The sequence below is a fragment of the Hyposmocoma kahamanoa genome, unplaced genomic scaffold (genome assembly GCF_003589595.1).
Source record: "Hyposmocoma kahamanoa isolate Upper Pololo Valley unplaced genomic scaffold, ASM358959v1 79, whole genome shotgun sequence".
NCBI classification, from domain to species: Eukaryota; Metazoa; Arthropoda; class Insecta; order Lepidoptera; family Cosmopterigidae; genus Hyposmocoma; species Hyposmocoma kahamanoa.
The window spans coordinates 3189358-3212409 of record NW_020653993.1 but is presented as its reverse complement, the minus strand read 5'-3'; the positions used below and the strand labels follow the sequence as shown (position 1 = coordinate 3212409).

General features: G+C 36.0%; 1 protein-coding gene across 1 annotated transcript in view; it reads left to right on the top strand.

Annotated features, from left to right (window-relative positions):
* The window catches only part of LOC113233519 (ryanodine receptor), a 275950-nt gene that overhangs the window by 103992 nt on the left and 148906 nt on the right, over positions 1-23052 (top strand). Inside the window, exons 11-26 of the mRNA XM_026468642.1 lie at positions 1218-1342; positions 2456-2659; positions 3773-3942; positions 6964-7154; positions 7789-7929; positions 9833-9987; positions 10918-11059; positions 12008-12218; positions 12610-12687; positions 12798-12928; positions 14631-14721; positions 15064-15213; positions 17406-17559; positions 17943-18070; positions 18896-18976; positions 21868-21967. Coding sequence (XP_026324427.1) covers positions 1218-1342; positions 2456-2659; positions 3773-3942; positions 6964-7154; positions 7789-7929; positions 9833-9987; positions 10918-11059; positions 12008-12218; positions 12610-12687; positions 12798-12928; positions 14631-14721; positions 15064-15213; positions 17406-17559; positions 17943-18070; positions 18896-18976; positions 21868-21967 — 2252 coding nt within the window. The remainder of the gene's footprint in view (positions 1-1217; positions 1343-2455; positions 2660-3772; positions 3943-6963; positions 7155-7788; positions 7930-9832; positions 9988-10917; positions 11060-12007; positions 12219-12609; positions 12688-12797; positions 12929-14630; positions 14722-15063; positions 15214-17405; positions 17560-17942; positions 18071-18895; positions 18977-21867; positions 21968-23052) is intronic.

Below are 23052 nucleotides of genomic sequence, written 5' to 3'. Positions count from 1 at the left end.
TCAAAAGTGAGGTAAGAACCTAAAATTCTAAATTCATCTATACTTCTATGACTTGCCTGTGGTTTCATAGTGTTGTTCAAAAAAAAAACATTCGGTTCATACAATTATAGTTTAGTAATCGATTATTAAATCGAACATTTCAATCGCAATCGAACGAGTATCTACTCGTAAGTGTGAAGATTTGAAGGAGGATTTAAATTGAAATTTTAAATATGCTTATATAGGTTATGTAAGGAAAACCGCTAGTATGACTCAATTGAACAAATCGATTCATTCAATTAATTAATCGACTTGTAGTTGGCGTTACAATTGGCCATCACTAAACCGTCTATGGTCGGGTCAGTGACTTGTTTGTTTACTTTTGTTCAAAATGGATTAAAACGAAGTATAGATTGTACAACAAGTGCATAAAACGCATCATTTTATCCGAGACGAGTATATCTGGATACTTAAATCGAGGGTAAAATGGGTTTATGAACGAGTTATACACTCCTCTTTTCACATCGATTGCGAGGAAATCAAACGGCAGTATTACAAATAAACGATTATTTAATTAAAATTTAATGTAAAATTACAACAATTAGACATATTTAATGTGATGTTTTTTTTTATTTTATGCACTAGAGCATAAAATCCTGTTTTATGCAGCCTACACCCAGCATAAATACGAACTTTAAGAGCATGAGAAATGAAAATATATTATAAAAGGTACCGACAGACGCATGCAGCCAAAATGTATTACATATAAAATAAATAATTTCCTATACTGCAGAATTTGAATTCACAAAATAAATTTAATCAAATATGGTTAAATTGCAAATGTTCAGGTTTTTTATACTTCAAGTATATGCGAAATATACCTTCAGATTTTTCGAGTATGAAAACTGTTTTACTTAATCTTGAGGTAAAAAATCAAAAATAATATAACGAAAAAGCTCATGGACATAATTTAGACATTACGGTTGACTTTGTCTGCATGCCATGACACTAAGAGCAAGAGTGATTAAAAATAATATATTCAATAAATGCCACAATTAAATAAAATATGATACGAATACGTACTCTTGTGTGTCGAATGAGGCAGATCGTTAGAGGAAGTGGAAGAGCGAGAGTAACGTAAAAAGTTTGAAGTCAGGTATTTTTTTAAATTATAGATGTAGTCTAAGGGGTACCATTCACTGTCTTTCAAACACTGAATTCCTCATGTTCACTTCCAGTGGCCTGGAAACACTGCAAGAAAACCGTCGACACTCAATGTTTTTCGCGTCCGTCAACTTAAGCGAAATGGTGATGTGTCTTGAGGATCTCATCAACTACTTTGCACAGCCTGATGAAGACATGGGTAAGTAATAACACACGTGCATTAATACACGATATAATGGTTTGTTTGCTCCTTGACAATTAAATGAGTAAAGAAATCCGTTATAGGAGCCGCAATGTGTAGTCAGCAACAAAATTATCTAAACTAAAAGTAATGCTTGGTTACTTTGACTGATTAGAACATTTTGATGCTGACTGTTCAAAAAATACAACAAATGTCAAAGAACCATAAATACCGCAGATCAAGCTGATTACAGGTCTATCTCCTTATAAGTCTTCCTTCATAAGCTATATACACATTTACAAATTTATTAAACACTTGTTGACATTCGTAAGGCAGATGATTATCTTGAGAAAAATGTGTAAGGCTGATCCTTGTAAATAAGTATTTATTTAAAATTTTCGTATATTTTTTTAAATATCTTAGTAGAAACAATTTGAAAAACTCAACGTATCATTCCCATAGATTTTGTCATTAAACAACAATAATGACAAAAAATATTTATACTTAATCCATTCAATTAGGTAAATCGGCCATGTGTGCTGCACATGGAGCACAAAAACTTACCGCATGTAGGCAGGCCAAGTTTGAAAAAAAAATCCATCACTGAACTCCTGCTATAAATTTGTAGAGCCATATCATTTCGTTACCTTCAATGAACGCTACACCAACATTATATTTTGGCCATTTTCTTTCTCTATCGAAAAAAAAAATTAAAAACCGAATTTTATGAAAAAAAAATAAATAAAGAAACAAAACTAAATAAAAATAGAACAGGTCTAAAAATTAAGATGGTGTAGTGTTCATTAGAGATATCGATTTGTGCGTTGTACAACATCTATTTACGGCTGGATACGGATCTCGTCTAAGGCGAGACTTGGCTCTTGCCAAGTCTCGCCAATTCAAGACAAGAAAAGACTTTCAAGAGGTACATTAACCATTCTCCGACCTTGTAGGCTTAATCACAATATTTTCGGAAACTAATCTATTCATAATTTGAAAATTAGTAGTGTAGATCTTGCGGTGTTAATCAAACACAAGACCTTCTATACAGAAAGCAAGAGTATTTCTAACTAGGCTGTCCTACAGTTACGCTATGTATATGACCCTTCAAACTAAATATTTCAATTCCAGAGCACGAAGAAAAACAAAACAAATTCCGAGCTCTTCGCAACCGCCAAGATCTTTTCCAAGAGGAAGGTATTCTAAATCTGATTCTAGAAGCCATAGACAAGATCAACGTGATTACGTCACAGGGCTTCTTAGCTGGTTTTCTGGCGGGAGACGAATCGGGACAAAGTTGGGATATGATATCTGGTTACCTTTATCAGCTTTTGGGTAAGTAGCTTATTTGTTACTAAATTCTACGAAAATTATATAATAACGTGTTCAGGCTATAACCCATCACGATTACTCAATTGGGGACTTCACTATGTCTTTGAATAGTTTTTAGTAGCAGTAGAGCTCCTTGTGAGATAGTCCGTCCAAGGAAATACTGCCACTTACCTATTTCTGCGTTCCGGTTTTAAAGGGTATAATTGCTGGTGAAACTATAGGCACCTAGGACTTATCAACGCTATTAACCGGCAGTCTACAACCGGTTACCGGATAACGTGCGAAATGCACCATCAAGAAATTCATTCTCGTTTCTCTTGACAACGTGGCTTGTTGAACAATCACTGTACACGTTTGAGTGTAGTATTGTGTGATGCTATTAATTTATTGATATAATTGTAATGTAATTGTTAATAGTTTTATTTTTTATTACTGTTTTTCATAGCTTATTGTTTTAATTATTATTATTATTTAATGAATTATTATTAAGATTCAATTATCGTATTAATTATTTCTTGTAAATCGATTTAATTATTCATTATTGTAATTTTTTTTTGTCACTTATGTAACTTTTACTTTTGGTATCAATAAATGACTATGACTATGACTATGTCTCTGGTAGATGGGCGTAGAGGCAGAGCCCCTCAGATCTTTGCGATTTAAAGCTCTGTGTGACACTGCAACTATTATGTATAGGCGTGTCATTTGACACCAGGCGTATGACTTGTTTTAGACACGAAAGATTTAAAATGTAGATTTGTCTTTAGAATTCAATTCGTAAACTTGTCTGCAACCGCTCACTTGCCTGTCAATACATTTTTATTTGTACATGAACTTATGGTCATTTAATATTTTTATTAAATAAAAAAGCTATAGACGTAACAGCTAAAGTAGTGCCACTCAGAGCTTTCAATCACAAAGATCTAAGGGGCACTGCCACTGCGCCCATCACCCTGAGACGTAATTGTAGTTTGATATTATTAGTAAAGACTGGTTCCATCATTTTCCTCAGCCTATATTTGTTTAATGATGCTCTACTGCTCATTCGAATCCAATCAACTAATAAGTATCAAAGCTCTCGACACCCATAAAATAAGGTCTTAATTTCTCCCACAGCGGCCATAATCAAAGGCAACCACACGAACTGCGCCCAATTTGCTAACTCCAATCGTCTAAACTGGCTGTTTTCAAGACTCGGTTCCCAAGCGTCGGGGGAAGGCACGGGAATGCTGGACGTGTTACATTGCGTGCTCATCGACTCGCCTGAAGCTTTGAATATGATGAGAGTGAGTAATGGATTACCAATTTTAAAAATATGTCTTTTAATCACTTGTTGCTCACACAAATATTAGATTCGTGTTTATTTTAACATAAACCTTTACATAAAACATTTAAAATACCCCCAATACAAAACAGCGTACTCCAAAAAGTCAGTAAAGACACCAGCTGTAAACCAACTACTTGAGGAGTCCAATTCAAATAAAAAACGCCTATAATAGAATATCATGGTAGAAAAACATGACATTCAATCATCGAGTATATAACGAGAAATAAGAAACGAAATGTCATTAATTTGTTTGAAAACTATTCTGCCAAATCATTACGGTGACAACTGCGTTCCGATTGACAAACCCGAATTCGAAACAATTGACGGGTGTCTTCAATTATTTCACTTCAAACTAACCAGTTTAACTTGAGCTTTGCTATAACAGACGAAAATTGAAAACTTACATATTTAATAATAGGGGTTAAAGTATGAAATTGCCGATTTGTACTGAAAATCTAAATTGCTTATTTTTTAAATTTTTAACAAATTTATTTCATCAAAATAGTTGCCATTATTATCTATACATTGCTGCCTTCTAATGGGAAGGTTATTAATGCCTTTGCGATAGAACTCCGACGATCTAGACTGCACAAACTGTGTGAAAGCATTTTGTACTGCCTCCTGGGAAGAAAACTTCTTGTCACGTAGATAATTGTCCAAATCACGAAAAAAATGGTAGTCCGTTGGAGCAAGGTCTGGTGAATACGGAGGATGACGAATGGTTTCTAACTGCAGTTCCTGAAGGGTCAAAATGGTTTCTCGTGCTGTGTGAGGTCTCGCGTTGTCGTGGAGCAATAATGGTGAAGATCGATTCATGAGTCGGGGCTGTTTTACTGCTAGTTTTGTCAACATGGTTCGGAGTTCGGCACAATAGACATCTGCCGTTATTGCTTGACCAGATCGGAGAAAACTATAGTGAATAACACCATGCTGAGACCACCAAACAGTTACCATTACCTTTTTATTGGTAAGTTTTGCTTTAGGACATTGTTGTGGCATTTGACCTGGGGTCAGCCATTGCATTTTTCTTTTCCGGTTATCATAAAGAATCCACTTTTCATCACATGTTACAATTCGATCCAATATTCCTTCATTTCTATACCGGTTCAACAAGGCAACACAAGTTTCAACACGCGTTTCTTTCTGCAGATCAGTCAAATCATGAGGCACCCATTTTTCGTATTTTTTTATTTTATTGATTTGACGCAAGTGAGTCAATATTGTGGGTAAGGTAACGTTAAACCATGCCGCTAATTCCTGGGTAGTTTGACTAGGATCGGCTTCCACTATCTCTCTTAATTCATCGTTATTCACCTGTGTGGGCGGTCTTCCTCGTGGCTCGTTCTTTAAGTCGAAATTTCCATCACGAAAGCGTTTAAACCAAAATCGCACGGTGCGTTCATTAGTAGACCCCTCTCCAAACGCAGCATTGATATTGCGGGCTGTTTCTGCCGCGTTAGTTCCGCGTCGGAACTCGTATTCAAAAATCACTCGAATTTTCGCAGTATCCATCTTTCTTGTCTAAATTGAATAACAAAAACAATTGAAAGTCAATATTCAAAAGTTTCAAATTAAAAAAAAAAAATCACAGAAACCATTTGAAAAAAGTTTCATTCGAAAACCTCAAACCATGAAGATTCTATGAAAATTCAAAGAACCTATTGCAATAAAACGGCAATTTCATACTTTAACCCCTAATATTTAATTACCAATGGAATGTGATCCGTTTGTTTTGTAATTAAATAATGTAATAAATGTTTGTGTGTAATTATAATAAATACAGAATGTTTTTGGAATATACGGAGACGTCCACACAGGTAAGTTGTTGGCGCTGTACTATTTCAGCTTTCTAATTTGTGGTTTCAGCGCAAACGAGAGTTATATTTAAAAGTGATATAAGGCCCGTTTGCCTGATTAGTTGCCAGAGATGGATGGCCCTTGTTTCGTCTCTATTTCTGGTTATATACTCGAAGCATTCAATAAGCATTTGAAAACTACAGTCATTAAACCGATAAAAAAATATAAATATACATAATTTCATTAAAAAAGAAGATATCCATAATATTTACCTTAGAACTAACTCATGGTACTAAGGTAAACGATTTTTTTATAGGGAGCTGTATACGTTTTTTCAATAAGATTCCGGAGAATATATTAAGATTATAATTTCCTAAGGTTAAAACTTACATTTAAAGTATTTTAATTGAAAAGTAATTATCACAAAATTTAAGAGTATGTTTTAGATAAAGAAGTATAGAAAGACAACAAGAGTCTAGGTTCCACACAATTATGATTTTAAGTGTATTCCGTAGCATTTAAGTTTATTTGAAAAGAACAATCCCTAGAGTTTCTTGCTCGTTCTTCTCAGGGAGGTCAACGTAGTGAACGAGCAGTAGCTTAAAAAATGACGTTTTCAAGTGTAAAAATTTTACCTATGGAATTAATGATTATTTGACTTTGATGTCTCTAGTCAGCGATGGTAGCTATAAAGGCTATCTGAGTGAAGAAATAACAAAAAAAGGCGTTAAAAACTAGAACCAGACAAAGATCTGCAACAAGCACATAGAAAAACTCGTAAGGTCCGCTGGTTAGTTCCGTGGCTTAGTTGGTAAAGCACCTGGCACAGCTTGCTAGAAGACGTCGGTTTGAATCCGGTCGGATCGAAGGCATTATTTCTAAGTGTTCGATCTTTGTTATTAATAATTATAAAAACTAGTAAAGCAATTTCACAAAAAATGAAAAAAAAAAGCCTCTTCAAGATCAGTCCATTCGGTTGAGAACTACAATGCCACAAATATACCTACAAAGGCTTGAAACTTGTAACCGGGTGCTTTTATATAAACGTTAAATATAAAACAACTCCTTGTTATTTATCCATTGAATTTTATATACTATTTTTTACGTGGATTAAAAACTTCCCTGCCTAAGTCAGAATATCACGATAAAAGAGGAAATTAAAAAGTATTTATTCTGATCACAGGATGAACACATAAAAGTAATAATATCTCTACTAGAGAAGCATGGCCGCGACCCGAAAGTCTTAGACGTTCTCTGCTCATTGTGCGTGGGTAATGGCGTCGCCGTGCGATCCTCGCAGAACAACATTTGTGATTATTTGCTGCCAGGAAAGAATTTGTTACTGCAAACACAATTGGTAGACCACGTTTCCAGGTAAGACTATAAAATTTAGCGGAACTTGTAAAATTCCCAAAGAATTTACCACGTTGAGGCAACAGAAGGTGGGTCGAGTCCAGTTGGATCGGAGGAAATTTCCTTTGTTTTTGTCCGATCTTCCTGTCAATAATAATAATAACAAACCAGTGGAGTATTTGCACAAAAAAATATTAATGATAATAATAAAATAATGTCGTGTCGTGCGCCTGGTTGTAAGCGACATGCCTATCCATAACAGTTGCAGTGCTGCTTAGAACTTTAAATCGCAAAGAACTTAAGGGTACCGCCACTGCGCCCGTCACCCTGACACACAAGTTGACAAGTCCCATATTATTATATTATATATTTCATACTGCTAACATTACTGCTTGGCGGCAGAAATAGGCAAGGTTAAGGCAGTACTAGCCTGGACGAACTCTTACACAAGGAGCTCTACAACTACTAAAATTTGCATTGTCTTTTGAACAGTCTGGGTGGTTATTCTGCGTTTTTTTAATATTAGGTCTAAATTGAAAAACGATAAATCAGTCGATAATCACTTTTTTGTCATTCATTATAGATTTGTCGAAAGTTTCGAGGTTGATTTTGCGTTTTTGTAAATTTAGTTGTAAAAGTTTTATTCAAATTTCAGCGTTCGCCCAAATATCTTCGTTGGCCGAGTGGAAGGCTCGGCAGTGTACCAGAAATGGTACTTTGAGGTGACCATGGACCATATTGAGAAGACTACACATATGATGCCTCATTTACGTATTGGATGGGCCAATACAGCTGGGTATGTCATAATTTTCATCATGCGAAAGACGACATTACGCAAGATAAAACTAACCAATGTACAGTTCTGAGGGCCGACCGTAACCTTTCAAAAAACAATCTTATTTTTATTGTAAGCTTATTACAATATTACTCATATTCGTACCATGACATACCTGTTAACCAAGCAATATATTATTGCTAAACTGATTGAAAAACGAATGATTTCTCAATATTGTCTATTCCTTGCTTAAAATAGGAAAGGAATAACAGTATATGAACTGCATAATGTAATCTCTTTCTTTTTTGATGGCCCGAATCGTCCTATCGTAGTATAATGTTAAAGTACTTATAATCATTATATTATTTACCTTCATAGAATTTGATATGCCAAAAAAATAAAAATATGTAACAATTAAATCTATTAAAAATATTTTTCCTCGTTTTCATGAAAAAAAATAAATGAAACAAGCTGAGTCTTGTTTGTCATGTTGTGAATTCGGAATTAGCCTAGTGTCAACTGTTAGTGTCGCTGTCATAATTTTTCTAAACGTCATTGGTGAAAGCACAGGAAGTCACGAAATAAACATTCCGACTTTACATTTCGAAATTTTTAAATTTTATTGTAGAAATTATTTCCCATGTACAATTAAATTTAAAAAAAAAACAAAATATTAAAGAGATTTATGTAAATACATAAGTTAAACTGAACTTTTATTCATCACCAATCAATATTTAGACAATAAATTCGAAAATAATATTGTTTCCACTACGTCCGAGTAACTATGTTAAGATTGCTGAATTGGACATAAGAACAATATTATTACTTTAAAATCAAAGTCGCGTCGTACAACCAATTCTATGAATGAATAGTCACAAACCTGCCAATAAAACATCATAGTTTAACATTGTAATAAGCTTACTTTAAGCGCGTCGTGGTACGAAAAGTCAATGTGAGATTAAAATAAAATTGTTAAGAAGGATGAACCTCCTAACCGACTTTTAATTATTGTCTAGCTTATCTCGTACCATGACCATTACCATTTCGAATAGTACTTGGTACTTGGTGTCCGCAACTCGACGTCAAGGCGCGTATTTCGAATAGTAATAATAATATAAGTAATGTGCCAGTCAACTTCACCAATTATCTGGTCTCGAAATGTAATTCACTCCCCAGAAAGCTCACTTCCTAAATCTGTCCTACCGGAAATCGAACCCCGGACCTACTCATCCAGCGCCCACCTAGCAAACCATTGGACAAGTGAGGTCATCAAAATTGGAATGTTTTAATATAAGTTTATTTTATTTGCGCGATAGCAACTGAATGAGTTTAGATGCTTTTATTAGATGAATGGTTTTTTAAGAATAACCTCGTCCCAAACCATGTAACTTTATTTATTTATTTATTGAACATTTGTAAAATAACAGATAAAAAATCCAAGTCGCTACAAACGCAGAAACAATGTGAAAAAAACATTTTACAGAATTCAACTAACGGGTGTCATTAGTTCAAACACTTTCTTACATTCACAAAACAAATCAGATCGTGGTGCCGCCTCGAGAACGGAGTTGAGCAGCGTGATGACGCGCAACACTGGTGTGTTTCAACTTTGAAACATGTCCGAAGTTTAGAAAGGAAAATTAAATCCTACATCCATTCTTAACTTCAATACTTGAAGTATCCAAAATGAAACAGATAATTAAACTTTTTTCGGATCTAAATCGCTTATATATATATTTGTTTTTTCTTAAGCTGCAGGTCCCGTGGTCACGGCTGTGTCAGTCACACAATCAATGGTTCTAACAAATTAAAGATAGACTTACGTTTGTTCGCAAACGATTGACACAATCAAACTCGCTTTTTAGTTAAAACCCTAGCGCCAATTTTGTAATAAACTTTTATTGAAATTGTCAACAATTATTAGGTACGTGCCGTATCCTGGTGGTGGCGAGAAATGGGGTGGCAACGGCGTTGGCGACGACTTGTATTCCTTCGGTTTCGACGGCGCCTATCTCTGGTCGGGAGGGCGCAAGACTCCGGTTAATAGAAGTAATCCGGAGGAACCTTTTATCCGGAAAGGTAAACTTGAAGAACCTGATGAGTGGGCTCCAACCACATACCACCTTACAACATTTCCTCTTTAGATAATAGGTAGCCAACTGGACGTAAACTTGTCTAAAATACCAAGTATCGCTATATTTTTATATATTTATTCTGAGATTACAAAGACGTATAAATACATACTTTACAGACTAACATACATAATCATATAAAACACTATTTATTTATACGTATGGACTGCAACGTCGAACGCAACGTTGGTATCCGGTAACTGGCCTCGAAAACGTCGGTACATGACACCCTACGACCAAAACTCCTCCTTTGTGAATGTCGAGTCAAGTAGGTAATCTTAACACAAATTAATTAAAATACACGTAATTGCCTGACAGGATTGGCTAGCGTAATAAGACTGTAATCAAAAAAGAAAAACTTATTCTCGGGTTCTTGCATTCTTACACAGCTATTTTACGACACCGTATATAAAAAGGCGGTAAATTTTTGGTACATTTTTTTATTTATTGGTTCACTTACAGTTATTACAATGTTACATTTAATATGTATTTAAATATACATATTAAATATGGTGAAGATCTTATATACCTATTTGCACAGCTAATTATGACTGGAGACAGCTTGCAAAATAACGTAAATATAGATAAATGTAAACTTCAAAATAATAACTTCATTAAAAAAGTAATACAAACAAACAATAAATATAAGTGAACAAAGGTCTCGGACAGCATCAAACAAAAATGGGAAAAATAATAATAAATTTGTATGCTTACTTGACGCAAAATGCATTTTTTTTATTTCAGAGGGGTATGACGACCTCTGTAGTAGGTCGAAAAATTATTCGTATTAATTTGTCTTTAACCTTAAAAATGTCGTAGACCTTTATAGTCCAGCTATGGAGTATCATAACAGTTACAATCTTTTTTTTTTGTCCAGGTGACGTAATCGGCTGCGCGTTGGACTTGACCGTGCCAATAATCAACTTTATGTTCAACGGCGTAAGGGTCACTGGATCGTTCACGAATTTCAATCTAGAAGGCATGTTTTTCCCCGCAATCAGCTGCTCTAGCAAGTTGAGGTAAGTTACGCTTATTTCTCAATATTTGTAATAGTAAATAACATTTTTATTAACCAACTTCAAAAAAAGGAGGAGGTTGTACGTTCGACTGTATGTATGTTTTCTGATTTCTCCGTCAATTGAGGACCGGTTTTGAAAATTCTTTTTTGTTTGAAAGGATACTTTCTAAGGTCCCTGATGCCGACGATGCTGTTCCGGGTTCGTTTCGGCTATCACAAAATAAAAAAATATGTTCCGCTAATATAAGTCAAAAAATCAACGAAAATCACCGTCACCAACCAGAAAAAAAAACTATAAAATGTGCAGAGGAGTCCGTAACAGTCCCATTGTCACCAAGAAGTCAGAATCTTATGAGGGGATCCCATGGAAATCGAAGAAAGCCGATAAGCACAGTTTCGAGGTGGGTTTTTTTTTTTTCAATGAAAAAGTTACCTTAAAAAAGCGACCTTAAATGGGAACACTATTGGGGTCCATTAAAAAGAAATCATCGAAGTCGGTTCACAAGTGTCGGACTAATCGCGTAACTTGAATCGCTTTTTATAAGTCGGTTAAAAATAAGGTCAAATTTGGCATTAGGCAGAACACGTTAGTAAGTTGTATATAGCAAACTATAGTGCAGAGTGCAAATCACAAAATGAAGCTGTGCACTGATTCGCAATGCCTGATGGTATTGGTGAAATTACAAGCTCATGGGACTTGTCAACTTGTGTCTCAGGATGACAGGCGCAGTAGCGGTGCCTCTCAGATTTTTACGATTTAAAGCTCTGAGTGGCAGTGCTGCTGTTAAGGACAGGCGTGCAGCTTACCATCAGGCGCACGACTTGTTCGCCACAGGACTTATTATTATAAAAAAATTATTTACCACTACAAGGGCAGGACTACACAAGGTAGGACTTACCTAGTAGCTTTGAAATTCTGAACATTAGTTTTGATTCTCTTCTTCAACAGTTGTCGATTTCTCCTTGGCGGCGAACATGGCCGGCTGCGCTACGCAGCTCCCGAAGGATATTCTCCACTTGTTGAATCTTTATTACCCCAGCAAGTCCTCAGCCTGGAGCCTTGTTTTTACTTCGGCAACTTGTCCAAACGTGCTTTGGCTGGACCTCCTTTGGTGCAAGACGACACTGCATTCGTGCCCACACCTGTTGACACTATGCAGGTAAATGAAGAATTATGTAAACTCATATATCGTCATTTTAGATTGAATACCTCTTATGTAATTTCTATGTAATTTTTCAAAACGAAGATAAAAATGACGTGTAAAATGCAGTAAACGTAATAATATTTGTAGTTAGCATTTTAATTAGTTAAATTACACCTCTTTCAGAAACTATATTACTTTAATAATATATTTGAGCAAGACATTTATACGTTTTTTTTTTTCAACAAAAACAAAAGAAAGTCTAAACATGATTTTGTGAAAAACGTGGCAAGTTCCAGTCTTAAATACTATAGGACTTGACGGACTTGGCTTCCGCGTCCTATTTCTGGTTCTCTGACTCTTTATATACACAAACTTTGTAAAATTTTAATATATTAATTAATTCCAGATAACTCTACCAACTTACGTAGAACAAATTAGAGATAAACTCGCCGAGAACATCCACGAAATGTGGGCAATGAACAAGGTAAGTTTTTTGTTTCACTGTATAATATTTTGGACGATAGAAATATCTTTAGTTATGAAGGCGTTACCTCTCGATCGTTACCCATCCTTAATTATTTTTTGTTTCAACAGATCGAAGCCGGTTGGATGTACGGCGAACAAAGAGAGGATCTTCATAAAATACACCCTTGCCTCGTGCCGTTCGAGCGACTGCCACCTGCGGAGAAAAGATACGACATTCAGCTCGCTGTGCAAACACTCAAGTATGTTGCTACCTAAAAATTGTTATAAGCAGCATATACACATCGACACTAGCTGTACAAACTTGCCTACAAGCACTGCCATACATATTAATTATTCTTAAATCTGGTTCGTCCATTAAATAATTAATATTTACTTTCGTACAATTTAAAAAATGTGTTTACTTAAGCAAAATTTTGTAGTACCACAGCCAAATAGATAACTCCAGCCAAGTTTGTTCGTACTCGGCAAGGTTGGTTGTAACAGACTAGAAGTATGTTGAGACTTGCATTAGCTCAGATAATTTTTAAAATACTTAGAGGGTTAATGTTTAACCCTTTTTTTTTTTTTTTTTGACGGGGGGGAAATCTTTATGGATACCCCTGAGCCCAGGGAGACTCAGGGGTTATGTGGGGACTCTCCCTCCACACTGGAAGGCCTACCCCACTAAAACCCCCCCGGGTTTCCCTCTCGCCGGTTGAGTCGGCGCCGTGGGATCAGTGAACATTCACCACGACGGTAATGTTTAACCCTAGCCTAAGGGAAATCGAGTCTTTGTGCGTGCCGAACGATTACGTAGGGGGGCGACACGAAATCCACTGTTATTGGCCGTGTCGCGCGGCTGAACTAAATTGGGAGTTTACTTCGACATCCGTCCAAGACAATTACTGTCAAATAAGTAATATCCGAACAAACGACCAAAAGACAATGTCGAGTATGAAGCTCACTCGCATCATGTGTCTTTTAATTTGATCGACTTATTTGACAGTAATTGTTTCGAACGGACGGCGAACGGAGAATGGGAGAAGACCTCCTGAGCTAGAAGGCCCCGTCCACATGAGCTTTGCGAATCCTGAATGATATTGTAGATATAATTCTTTACATATTATAATAATTTCGTGAGTACATTACATAATATAATTATATTGTAATAACGAAACTCAGAAATTACTTTTAATTATTTATTACTTCATGTCAATTCTGTTCACAATTTACTATAATCACAACGAGAACAATCAATTTATCTGAATAAAAAGCACTATTTTACAACGCCAATGGAAGGAGACGTACGTCGCACACAAAGCGCTAGGAAGAAGTGCCTGTGCGCGCCGGCCGCCTCCGCCTTTTATGCAGCGCTGCTCGCCCCTTACTCGTTTGGTTGCTCGGCCCTTAGATACGGGAATTCCCTAAGAATAGCTTTTGCTAACAATTGTTAGTTTATTTTTAATTATGGATTTAATATAAGTGTCTATATTTCATACAATTACACAATATTACAATAAATTACCAAACCACAGATTACCACGTAACAGACACATAACTCTCATACAAAATCGCAAATACCTATGTTATAATATCCTACTAAATCTGACTAACGACACCAAGCGCTCACTACGAGGAAAAAGGAACCTAAGCTCGCGCTCTGAGAGGTGAAAATAACGTTGCCCGCTGTGTGCAGTCATGCGGAGCCGAATGGTCATAAATGAAAAACTTGTATGAGCGCTTGCGCCGACGTCGGCGCACTCAGCGACACTTATCGCGTTATAGACACTTATCGCGTAACCTTGAGCGAATGACGGAGCCCTGACCATGGCACTGTGAAATTTATAACTACAGATAGATAATATTAATAGTAAATCTTTATACAGGTTTGTACTCTACACTATCACATTAGTTATTACTGGAAAATGTTAAGTAAATAAATAAACTCGTATTTTTATCCAGGACTATTCTCGCTTTGGGATACTACATAAGCCTGGACAAGCCGCCGGCACGTATTCGCAACGTTCGTTTGCCTAACGAGCCTTTCATGCAGGTAAATTATTAGCTCTCTATTATCCCGCCTTATAAAACACGTCGATGGCTTTCTAGAACAATGGCCTGCCTCAAAATCAACCAATTCATCAGAAAAATGGTTTAAAACAACTGAAGCAAACACCGGTCCGTATTGTTACTTGTTTATTTTAACCAATCAAAAGCTCGCTGTCAAGTTCACGTGATTATCTCCTGTGTTTTGGCATATGAAAGTTCTGCGAACTTGGCATTGATTTCTTGACTGTCCAATATTCGTCAAGCAGAACTTGCCTATTTTTAACATTAATATATTTTGTATTACCTATTTCTACAGATACGTTCTAAGTCTTCTATTCGATTTCAGTCGAACGGCTATAAACCAGCTCCGCTAGACCTGAGTGCTGTCACCCTAACACCGAAAATGGATGAGCTTGTAGACCAGTTAGCAGAGAACACTCACAATCTCTGGGCCCGAGAGAGAATACAGCAGAGTTGGACCTACGGACTCAATGAGGTAGTAATACTTCCCATTACGACATAGTTTGCTTTTTAAAGGAGCTGTTTCATGCAAGACAAAGACAGAAGAAATAGCCTCAGTACAGAGTACCAAAAAAAATGACCTCGAAAGCTCGTGCTTACATCTATTTGGCAAATTTTATTGAAATCGGTTACCGGTATGTGCGCTAAACCAGATTCATCCCGTAATTTGCCACCCTTACAGGTGGAATATTTTCTTCAAGACCAATATATTTCTTAAATAAGACCAATACTAGGGTAACCTCTTTCCAACAAAAAAGAATCATCAAAATCTATTCACAAATGCCGGCCGGAGTCATCGCGTAATATACATACAAAAAATACAGTAGAATTAAGAACGTCCTCCTTTTTGGAAGTCGGTAAAAAGACATAGGAGCACTTTGCATTCGCGTCAAAAAACATTAATGTTAAAGACGTAATTAGTCTCATTACGCTTTCATCGTCAAAAGTGTGTAAGGTCTCGTAGAGCCAATTCAGCCGTTCTTGTAATTTTTTACACTTGAAAACGCCATTTTTTTAAACTGCAGTAGCTTAATCGTTCACTGCACTGACCTCCCTGAGAAGAACTAGCAAGAAACTCTAGGGATTGCTCTTTTCAAATAAACTTAAATGCTTTGAATCATAATTGTGTGGAATCTAGACTCATGTTGTCTTTCCATACATCTTTATCTAACACATACTCTTCAATTTTGTAATATAACTTTTTAGTTAAAACACTTTTAATGTAAGTTTTAAACTCTGAAAATGATAATCTTAATATATGCTCCGGATGTTGTTTATGATGTCAGTTATATAGTCCAGAGAGGTTGTTAAAGATAACCCTGTGTATTATTTGAATTCACACAAACTATGAGATGTCTAAAGCGGCCATACAGCCAGCTCTGATCAGCACTAACGTCATACACTGTCAATACTACCGCCGCTTTATCAAGGTCTTAAGTAACTTCGTCCCCTATTGTCAAGCGTCGAAGACACCTACAGCTGGCCTGTCAGCTGTGACCTTCACACTTAGTATGTTTTACCATTATTAGGTGTGAGGGTCACAGCATGATATGCCTCGCTTGTCATCATTTCAACATAGAAGATTCAAGATGTTGCTTTTGATTAGATTTTTTATTACTGTGTTTTGTGGTTTGTGTTTTCTTACACCTTCATGACGTACTAGTATTATTTTGCTTTTTTGTAGAGACTTTTATGTCGTAGCGCGTGTTCTACGAAAGTTTCCAATCTATGAAAGTTTTTTTTCACTCAGTCAGTGAAGAAAAACTTTCATAGATTTCTCACAGATGGCACTACAGCAAAAAAATCGTTAAAACCAAAAACAAGATATGCAACAAGCACAAGAAATTTGTAAGGCCTGTTGATTCGTTCCCTAACGCTTAATTTTTTTTTAATGTTTTGAATGAAAATTACAGTGTATAAATCATTAAGTACCATTTTATTATTAGAGTTTCTTTTAAAGTTTGTATGTAATAATGAACTGGGATGCAATAGAAAGTTTGTTTTGTAATTGGTTTAGAACATAACGCAATACTAGTTTAATTTACGTTACGTATTACGTTAATATTTAAACTGGTTACACCTATTTATTTTTATAAGATTGTATGTTTAAACAAATACATCTGCAGTTTCGTCTGCAAGATCACTTACTCTTTGATACTGAACAATAAAACCTAAGAAACTTATATTTAGGAAATTAAACTAGCTTTTCGGATCCGAGTCGCGTATATTTGTTTTTTTAATCAAACCAATATTGCCCATACCCATCCCATGCCCATTACAGGTCACAACTGATATATTTGAAAAAACAAATACACGCGATTTAGAACCGAAAAAATAAAAACCTATTATTGGATAGTGGATAAGCTGTTTGTGCTTTGAACATTGACCTACCAATAAAATCAATTCCAAGGAAGTCAATTTCACGAAAATTCTAGGTCAATCAAATGGCTTTAAACGAGAACAGAGAAACTAATTAAAAAAAATTTCATTCTGCCGTGACCATGGTACCTGTAAAGGGCCCGCGCACTTTATTTTTACCTGTGTAGGTATAACTTTGTAATTGTAAAAACCTGTATAACTTTGCTTCAATTCACTTTCACGGTGCTGCCCCTTGAAGTAAACCTTAGCTTCCGGAATAAGAAACTTATCATAATACAAAATCTACAGGACCCGGAAATGCATCGTTCTCCTCACCTAGTGCCGTATCCAAAAGTTGATGATGCAATAAAAAAGGCAAACCGAGACACGGCTTCGGAGACCGTCCGGACCCTTCTTGTTTACGGTTACAATTTGGATCCGCCAACCGGGGAACAACATGAAGGTAAAACTATGAAAAATAGCATGTATTATTGATTGTATAGAGTATACCGGCCGGGAAGTAAAGGATTGCTGGACGAGTATGAGTTACAGTTATGTTACAAGTTGTATTAATACAAGTCAAGCAATCCCGTTTCCGCCAAGGCATATATAGTGCTTTTCTCATACAATTTGAGGAATTAATAAAATACTGAAGAAAGGAAGATATAATAGAGAAAGAAAAAATATTTAAAGTAATGCGACTGTGAAAGTCGCAGATTCAAATCCTGTCAGGTCGAAGGAATTTTTCTTTGTTTTCGACCTTTGTATTAATAATAATAACATGTATTCTGCAGTAGCCGATGAGTGGAGAGAATAAAGTTAGTGACACAAATTTCTATTCAACAGCTCTTTTATTGGAAGCGTCTAAACTGAAGCAAGCGGACTTTAGAACTTATAGGGCGGAGAAGAACTACGCTGTCAGCTCCGGAAAGTGGTACTTCGAATTTGAGATTCTCACCGCTGGACCCATGAGGGTAAGATTTTTTACATCTTATTACTGTCGATGTCATCTGTGCCTCTTTTCGTTTTGATTCGTATGATTGTGCCAGCCGACAATGTCACGACTCTGTCGTAGTGCGGGAAACGTAGTTGTGCGGACTACACCGCTAGGTGGCGCGCTTGCGTTCTGTTTAGTGTCCTATGTAATTCAAATGGTTTGTGTCTATTTACATGCTCTTGTTTAATTTCATGTTACCACCAACATTTATAATGTGCCTTAATTAAAGGGAATACTACTTTTTTGTCACAAAAAGAAGTATTTTTTTTAAGTCACTGGATTGTCTCGCTTCTGTAAAATGATCTGTTGTGACAAATAACAGAATTTGGCCTCATTATGTTTACGTTGTCATCGTGCAGTGTCAATTAAACTTGCCAATATAGTTGTAGATGTGTCCCTTAAAAATAATATTGCTCTACACGCTCTGCTCTAATTTGAGAGAAATGTGTGTTGGGAGCTTTATGTGTTCGTGACTTCTGTTATGATAAGTCATTTCTATTGTTGTTTATGGTAAGACCAGTAAATTAATGTCAATCACGTTTGCCGCAAGCCTTCATTCAGAAAAAACATCTTTGTCGCGTCGTGTGTTTAGTGCCCATAAAAAAAGTTTTTATTGTCATGGATCTACAAAGTGCAAATCGTTTTTAGTTCCATGAAAATAGCATTTTGTTATGAGAAACCGTTTCATAGTTCCATTGCAATAAAAATTTTTGTTATGGGAACTAAACACCTCTGTCAGCTCCCAACCAAGAAAGTGTTCCTGTGAAGTTAACACACTAAAAAGTGTACTTTTATGTTTTAGGTTGGTTGGGCGCACGCAGATATGGCCCCCGGTATGATGTTGGGCCAAGATGAGAATTCTTGGGCATTTGATGGTTACAACGTAAGTATTAATCTTAGTTTTATCATTAGAACAGTAATTTTAAGTAATACAGAGGTATTTTCAATGGACCCGAAACTTCAAAACATATTCTTATATTTAGAAATGTTTTAAACAGTTTATTTTTATAAAACTGTCATTTTAGGGCACCTTCAAATTAGACGCTTATAGAAGCACAGCAGTATAGCGCTGCAGCCCCGCCATTTTAATTTTCATACAACATTTAGAAGCGCAGTTGCAGCGCGACTGTTGTGATATCGCGCCACTTTTGCAGTCACAATTAGTGACTAATAATCTCAGTACAGACTTTCTCACAAAACCGACCTCAAAAGTTCGTGGAATTGCATCTATTTGCCAAGTTTTATTGAAATCGGTTACCGATAAGTGCGCGAAACCGTATTAATTCCCTAGTTTGCCACCCTTAGAGTAGTAATAATTTCTACAAATTTAAATGGGACCATTACTAAGGTACCCTTTTTCCAACAAAAAGTAAAATCATCAAAATCAGTTCACAAATAACGCGTAACATACGTACAAAAAAATACAGTCACTATATTACCTCCTCTTTTTTTGAAAGTCGGTTAAAAAATATTGAAGCGCAGCGTTTCTATAAGCGTCTAAATTGATGGCGCTCTAAGAGGTTTCGGTGTAATAAATCCTGTTTTAAGAGAAGCCTTGTGTATTAGTTTTACTATAGCCTGTATATTGGCTGTCGCGATAGCTATAATTTGACATATTGATATAGTATGATATATGAATAGTTTATAAATGTTTGTGTTGTCTATTGTTGTGGATTCTTTTCTGTGAGAAGTCTACAATCGGAAGTCACCAATCAAATTCTGAATAATAAACGCGAGTTTTCTTTAACGTTGACGTTGACGTTGGCGGAATCATCAAAAGAAAGATAGAAAACACATTTATTTGACTACCGCAAAAGAAACCATACGAGAAGAAAAAGAAACAAAACAGAAAAAAGTGGGTCACTCGCCCCGGGTTTGCTGAAAATCAGCGCCACGAAACGGTTTAAAAAAGCCGTTTGTGGCTAGAGCAGAGCAAGTCCCGATTGCACCAGTCGCGACAAGCATGACGGTGAATTAGGTACTGCATTATCAATTGTTTTAATTTAATTTTTGTTTTTTTGTAGTTATTATTATATCGTTATTTATTTTAGTCTCTCGCTTCTCCGAGGGCCTAACAGATTAATTTTGAATTACTATTATTATTATTATTGGTCCTCTGTTGTTTTGTTTATATGCGTGTCTGTGCTTGTAAACAGTCTTCTTTCTTTCTTTTTTTATAACTGGCGTTATAAACGTAATGAACACAATATCGAGTTTTGAGTGTTCTCGATTGTTATACATTGGAAATGAAACTATTTTATTTTTTCAATCTAAATCGTGTATATTTCTTTTTCAAACAAAACCAACATTTAAGGCCCTTGACAAGTCCTATAAGTCACAGCTGACTGTGATGAACGAGTCAGCCAAGGGCCCGAAACTAGTTTCATTTAAACATAATGGTGGCACTTCACATGGCTATTTGTAACTGATATTTTTTTATAATATCAAGTGATGGGACGAACAAGTCGTGCGCCTGAAGGTAAGGCACACCTGTTCATAACAGTTTAGAGTCAACACTACTCTAAACTTTCAATCACAAGGATCTGAGGGGCACTACTACTGCGCCCGTCACCCTGAAACATAGATTGGCAAGTTCAGCAACAGTACAGCTCCTTGTGAAAGAGTTCGTCCAAGGAAGTACTGCCACCTTACTTATTTCTGCCGTCAAGCAGTATGTTAGCATTACTGCGTTCCGGATTTGGAGGATTGTGAAATTACAGGCACTTGAGACTTGTCAACTTATATCTCAGGGTGACGGGCGCAGTGGCCGTGTCCCTGAGATCTTTGCGATATAAAGTTCTAAGTGGCACTGCAACTGCTATGAACAGGCGTGTCGCTTGACACCCGACTAGGTATCATAAAAAACTTTGTGCGGTGTCAATTGCCACAACAACAAGATCACTAAGTCAGTGTTTGCTGGAAAACGCAAAGCGTTCCAGCAGTGATTTTCAATTTAATTGTGTAGAAAAAATTACGCCACTTAAAAAAATACTATCGCGACAGCTGTACTACGGGCTTCATGTATTATTAATAAACGTGTAAAATCCACATGTAACATTGTAATAAGACAGTTCAAGAAACGTGTCACTTGTAATCGTGTATTATTTGAGATTTTGTAAATCGTAATGAGTTGCCATTGTCATCCTTTCGAATACTGTCAAGTCATGCACGATTGTAATGACTTTTATATGGTATAGAAATAAGTAAACTTTTGATGTTTATTGTGTATTACGAACATCGAGTATATAACCATGAATAAGGACGAAATAAGGGCCAGGCAATGGGCATTATATCACTTTTAAATATCAACTCGCGTTTGCGCTGAAATCACAAAGAAAGCTGAAATAGTACAGCCCCAACAACTGACCTGTGTGTACGTCTCCGCATATTCCAAAAATATTCTGAATTTATTGTAATAAAGATAATAATGTCTCTAACAATGGGGGGCTTTTCCATGAAAAAAAGCAAAAGATCTAATTACAAAACAAACAGAATCACATTTCATGCGTAATTAAATATTACATATGTAATTTTTCAATTTTCCTCCATTATAGCAAAGCTCAAGTTAAACTGGTCGTTTGAAGTGAAACAATTGACGACACCCGTCAATTGTTCCGAATTCGGGCTGGCCAATCGGAGCGCAGTTGCCACCGTAATGATTTGGCAGAATAATTTTCAAACAAATTAAATAACATTTCGTCTCTATTTCTGGTTATATACTCGATGATTACGAAAGTTCAACGAGTGAAATAATATAATAAAATATGGGCGCAGTGTCTAAAATGGCACGCGGCGTCGAGCGATTCTTTCGGTATGCAGTTTAAAGTTGGCGACATTGTCGGCTGCTTCCTAGACGTGCAAGACCAGACTATTAGTGAGTTACCACCTTTAGGGGTCATACAGGGTGCTGCTTTGATGCCATTATTATTTTTAATTTATTATTTTTTTTTAACTATCTGGATTCAAGTCGACTGATGTCACATATTCTTTTTCGAATACTTTAGCAGTTATATAAATGTTGATGAAATTCAATCTTAAGTACAAATCTAGGACATTTCTATCCACTAAACTTCATACAAATCAGGCTAGTCGTTTTGTCATATATACATGTAATAAACATACATTTATAATTATGTCGTTATTGTGATTGTGCCGCCATGCTACCACTTCCTTTGACGTCACTTTGATGACGTTCACTCTATATACTGGGTGACCTAACAGTTTTTATCTGTGAAATGAGGAAATCTCGGGTTTGATGGGACCGATTCCCGATGGGACCAATTTGGGAAATGACATTTTCTAAACTAGTTTTAGTCTGGGTATTCTGGATAGTGGCTTGGAGTGAATTTCGTTATTCTGCTACTAATAGTACAGGGAAACTATAGTTTGAGTCCGGGTATTTAGTGTGGCGGTCTGACATATGATTATTTGTCAACAAGTACAATGACCTCTGTTCAAATCGATATACGAAACTCAGTAATTAGTAAAAAGACAGTACTTTAAACAATTCCATCCCGTATTTTATTATACAGCTTGATGAAAACAAAAAAGATAAATTTAAAAACCAATGGGAAAAAAAGCATTTCATCAAATTTTTGTTAAACGTAGTACATGGACAGCGATTGAAGCTGCAGTACAATTATAGTATAGACTTTAGTAGAACTATGTATATGGCTAATCAGCCATAATAAATAAATATTAGACAACATCGCTTACGTTGATTTGATCCCAAAGTAAGTAATTATGACACTTGTGTTATGGAAATCCGAAACAATAACAGTACCACAAACACCCAGACTACACAATATTGAAAAGACCTCAGAGACGATCGACAACATGAAAACCCATGCACAAGCCACTCGACTACATTTCAATAAAAGGATCCATTACACCTCAAAATCCCATCTATTTGCCAAGTTTTATTGAAATCGGTTACCTCAGAGTTTGCGAAACCGGATT